The 5308-nt window shown below is 65.4% G+C and overlaps 1 protein-coding gene across 1 annotated transcript; it reads left to right on the top strand.

Annotated features, from left to right (window-relative positions):
• Positions 1–604: 604 nt before the first annotated feature.
• VOLCADRAFT_36132 (uncharacterized protein) lies at positions 605–5131 on the top strand (the record flags this gene model as incomplete). Its single annotated transcript, XM_002959376.1, has 8 exons — positions 605–694; positions 2639–2743; positions 3447–3551; positions 3837–3941; positions 4383–4487; positions 4643–4747; positions 4773–4877; positions 5030–5131. Coding segments are annotated over 8 exons (822 nt in total), but the record flags the coding sequence as incomplete, so codon positions are not given.
• Positions 5132–5308: the final 177 nt, after the last annotated feature.

The following is a 5308-nucleotide window of genomic DNA, read 5'->3' on the forward strand; positions in this document are numbered from 1 at the left end:
TTTGGCGGCACTCGAATGACAAGTGGGAAGGAAGTGACTCGACGTGTCTCGATGGACAGGTGGAGAAGAGTACGACAGCTCCGCCGGCGGCTGCATCACCAGAGGCGACGCCGCCGCCGCTGTTGCCGCATTTGGCGACACTCGAATGACAAGTGGGAAGGAAGTGACTCGAAGTGTCTCGATGGACAGGTGAAGAAGAGGACTACAGCTCCGCCGGCGGCTGCATCACCAGAGGCGACACCGCCGCCGTTGTTGCCGCATTTGGCGGCACTCGAATGACAAGTGGGAAGGAAGTGACTCGACGTGTCTCGATGGACAGGTGGAGAAGAGGACGCCAGCTCCGCCGGCGGCTGCATCACCAGAGGCGACGCCGCCGCCGCTGTTGCCGCATTTGGCGGCACTCGAATGACAAGTGGGAAAGAAGTGACTCGACGTGTCTCGATGGACAGGTGGAGAAGAGGACGCCAGCTCCGCCGGCGGCTGCATCACCAGAGGCGACGCCGCCGCCGCTGTTCCGCATTTGGCGGCACTCGAATGACAAGTGGGAAAGAAGTGACTCGACGTGTCTCGATGGACAGGTGGAGAAGCGGACGCCAGCTCCGCCGGCGGCTGCATCACCAGAGGCGACGCCGCCGCCGCTGTTGCCGCATTTGGCGGCACTCGAATGACAAGTGGGAAAGAAGTGACTCGACGTGTCTCGATGGACAGGTGGAGAAGCGGACGACAGCTCCGCCGGCGGCTGCATCACCAGTGGCGAAGCCGTCGCCAACGCCAACTCCACCTCCGCCCACACAAATGTCACAACACCTGTCATTGATGCCGCTGCACCTGCCGCAGCCGCCACACCGGCCGCCACCGCCACACTCGCCAGCGTCACCGCCACCGCCACTACCGTCACCGCAGCCACACCCGCCGCCAACGCCACACCCGCCAACGCCAACTCCAACGCTTCCAAGACAGCTGCCACCACACCCGTCATCAATGCCACGGCGCCTCCCGCAGCCGCCACACCCGCCGCCAACGCCATACCCACCACCGTCGCCGCCACCACATTTACCGCCACCGCAGCCACACCCGCCGCCAACGCCACACCCGCCAACGCCAACTCCAACGCCGCCAAGGCAAATGCCACCACACACGTCACCAATGCCACCGCACCTCCCGCAGCCGCCAAACCCACCGCCACCGCCACACCCGCCATCGTCGCCGCCACCGTCACCGCCACCGTCACATCCATAGCCACCACCTCCACCGCAGCCACACCCGCCGCCAACGCCACATCCGCTTACGCCAACTCCAACGCCGCTAGTCAAATGCCACCACACCCGTCACCAATGCCACCGCACCTCCCGCAGCCGCCACACCCACCACCAACGCCACACCCGCCACCGGCACCGGCACCGCTGCCTCCTCAACCGCTACCACCGCCACCGTCACATCCATAGCCACCACCTCCACCGCAGCCACACCCGCCGCCAACGCCACATCCGCTTACGCCAACTCCAACGCCGCTAGTCAAATGCCACCACACCCGTCACCAATGCCACCGCACCTCCCGCAGCCGCCACACCCACCACCAACGCCACACCCGCCACCGGCACCGGCACCGCTGCCTCCTCAACCGCTACCACCGCCATCGCAGACACACCCGCCGCCAACGCCACACCTACCGACTCCGCAGCGACACCTGCCGCAGCCGCCACCGCCGCCACATCCGACACAACTGCCACAACCTACGCAACCGCAACACCCGCCAACGCCAATGCCAAATCGTAAGCCAACGCATCCATCACCGGCGCCGCCACAACCGTCACCCCCGCACCGTCGCCACTCGAAGCGACATGTGGGGGATCGCCAACGCCACACCCGCTTACGCCAACTCCAACGCCGCCAAGGCAAATGCCACCACACCCGTCACCAATGCGACCGCACCTCCCGCAGCCGCCACACCCACCGCCACCGCCACACCCGCCATCGTCGCCGCCACCGTCACCGCCACCGTCACATCCATAGCCACCACCTCCACCGCAGCCACACCCGCCGCCAACGCCACACCCGCCAACGCCAACTCCAACGCCGCCAAGGCAAATGCCACAACACACGTCACCAATGCCACCGCACCTCCTGCAGCCGCCACACCCACCGCCACCGCCACACCCGCCATCGTCGCCGCCACCGTCACCGCCACCGTCACATCCATAGCCACCACCTCCACCGCAGCCACACCCGCCGCCAACGCCACACCCGCTTACGCCAACTCCAACGCCGCCAGGCAAATGCCACCACACCCGTCACCAATGCCACCGCACCTCCCGCAGCCGCCACACCCACCACCAACGCCACACCCGCCACCGCGCACCGGCACCGCTGCCTCCTCAACCGCTACCACCGCCATCGCAGACACACCCGCCGCCAACGCCACACCTACCGACACCGCAGCGACACCTGCCGCAGCCGCCACCGCCGCTACATCCGACACAACTGCCACAACCTACGCAACCGCAACACCCGCCAACGCCAATGCCAAATCGTAAGCCAACGCATCCATCACCGGCGCCGCCACAACCGTCACCCCCGCACCGTCGCCACTCGAAGCGACATGTGGGGGATGACGTGCCGATTGACAGGTGGAGAAGAGGACGCCAGCTCCGCCGGCGGCTGCATCACCAGAGGCGACGCCGCCGCCGCTGTTGCCGCATTTGGCGGCACTCGAATGACAAGTGGGAAGGAAGTGACTCGACGTGTCTCGATGGACAGGTGGAGAAGAGGACGCCAGCTCCGCCGGCGGCTGCATCACCAGAGGCGACGCCGCCGCCGTTGTTGCCGCATTTGGCGGCACTCGAATGACAAGTGGGAAGGAAGTGACTCGACGTGTCTCGATGGACAGGTGAAGAAGAGGACGACAGCTCCGCCGGCGGCTGCATCACCAGAGGCGACGCCGCCGCCGTTGTTGCCGCATTTGGCGGCACTCGAATGACAAGTGGGAAGAAAGTGACTCGACGTGTCTCGATGGACAGGTGGAGAAGAGGACGCCAGCTCCGCCGGCGGCTGCATCACCAGAGGCGACGCCGCCGCCGCAGTCAAATGCCACCACACCCGTCACAAATGCCACCGCACCTCCCGCAGCCGCCACACCCACCACCAACGCCACACCCGCCACCGGCACCGGCACCGCTGCCTCCTCAACCGCTACCACCGCCATCGCAGACACACCCGCCGCCAACGCCACACCTACCGACACCGCAGCGACACCTGCCGCAGCCGCCACCGCCGCTACATCCGACACAACTGCCACAACCTACGCAACCGCAACACCCGCCAACGCCAATGCCAAATCGTAAGCCAACGCATCCATCACCGGCGCCGCCACAACCGTCACCCCCGCACCGTCGCCACTCGAAGCGACATGTGGGAGGAATGACGATGGATTGACAGGTGGAGAAGAGGACGACAGCTCCGCCGGCGGCTGCATCACCAGAGGCGACGCCGCCGCCGCTGTTGCCGCATTTGGCGGCACTCGAATGACAAGTGGGAAGGAAGTGACTCGACGTGTCTCGATGGACAGGTGAAAAAGAGGACTACAGCTCCGCCGGCGGCTGCATCACCAGAGGCGACGCCGCCGCCGTTGTTGCCGCATTTGGCGGCACTCGAATGACAAGTGGGAAGGAAGTGACTCGACGTGTCTCGATGGACAGGTGAAGAAGAGGACGACAGCTCCGCCGGCGGCTGCATCACCAGAGGCGACGCCGCCGCCGTTGTTGCCGCATTTGGCGGCACTCGAATGACAAGTGGGAAGGAAGTGACTCGACGTGTCTCGATGGACAGGTGAAGAAGAGGACGACAGCTCCGCCGGCGGCTGCATCACCAGAGGCGACGCCGCCGCCGTTGTTGCCGCATTTGGCGGCACTCGAATGACAAGTGGGAAGAAAGTGACTCGACGTGTCTCGATGGACAGGTGGAGAAGAGGACGCCAGCTCCGCCGGCGGCTGCATCACCAGAGGCGACGCCGCCGCCGCAGTCAAATGCCACCACACCCGTCACAAATGCCACCGCACCTCCCGCAGCCGCCACACCCACCACCAACGCCACACCCGCCACCGGCACCGGCACCGCTGCCTCCTCAACCGCTACCACCGCCATCGCAGACACACCCGCCGCCAACGCCACACCTACCGACACCGCAGCGACACCTGCCGCAGCCGCCACCGCCGCTACATCCGACACAACTGCCACAACCTACGCAACCGCAACACCCGCCAACGCCAATGCCAAATCGTAAGCCAACGCATCCATCACCGGCGCCGCCACAACCGTCACCCCCGCACCGTCGCCACTCGAAGCGACATGTGGGGGATGACGATGGATTGACAGGTGGAGAAGAGGACGACAGCTCCGCCGGCGGCTGCATCACCAGAGGCGACGCCGCCGCCGCTGTTGCCGCATTTGGCGGCACTCGAATGACAAGTGGGAAGGAAGTGACTCGACGTGTCTCGATGGACAGGTGGAGAAGAGGACGCCAGCTTCACCGGCGGCTGCATCACCAGAGGCGACGCCGCCGCCGCTGTTGCCGCATTTGGCGGCACTCGAATGACAAGTGGGAAGGGAGTGACTCGACGTGTCTCGATGGACAGGTGGAGAAGAGGACGCCAGCTCCGCCGGCAGCTGCATCACCAGAGGCGACGCCGCCGCCGCTGTTGCCGCATTTGGCGGCACTCGAATGACAAGTGGGAAGGAAGTGACTCGACGTGTCTCGATGGACAGGTGGAGAAGAGGACGCCAGCTCCGCCGGCGGCTGCATCACCAGAGGCGACGCCGCCGCCGCTGTTGCCGCATTTGGCGGCACTCGAATGACAAGTGGGAAGGAAGTGACTCGACGTGTCTCGATGGACAGGTGGAGAAGAGGACGCCAGCTCCGCCGGCGGCTGCATCACCAGAGGCGACACCGCCGCCGTTGTTGCCGCATTTGGCGGCACTCGAATGACAAGTGGGAAGGAAGTGACTCGAAGTGACTCGATGGACAGGTGAACAGGAGGACGACAGCTCCGCCGGCGGCTGCATCACCAGAGGCGACGCCGCCGCCGTTGTTGCCTCATTTTGCGGCACTCGAATGACAAGTGGGAAGGAAGTGACTCGACGTGTCTCGATGGACAGGTGGAGAAGAGGACGCCAGCTCCGCCGGCGGCTGCATCACCAGAGGCGACGCCGCCGCCGTTGTTGCCGCATTTGGCGACACTCGAATGACAAGTGGGAAGGAAGTGACTCGACGTGTCTCGATGGACAGGTGGAGAAGAGGACGCCAGCTCCGCCG

This window comes from Volvox carteri (assembly GCF_000143455.1).
Source record: "Volvox carteri f. nagariensis unplaced genomic scaffold VOLCAscaffold_191, whole genome shotgun sequence".
NCBI lineage: Eukaryota > Viridiplantae > Chlorophyta > Chlorophyceae > Chlamydomonadales > Volvocaceae > Volvox > Volvox carteri.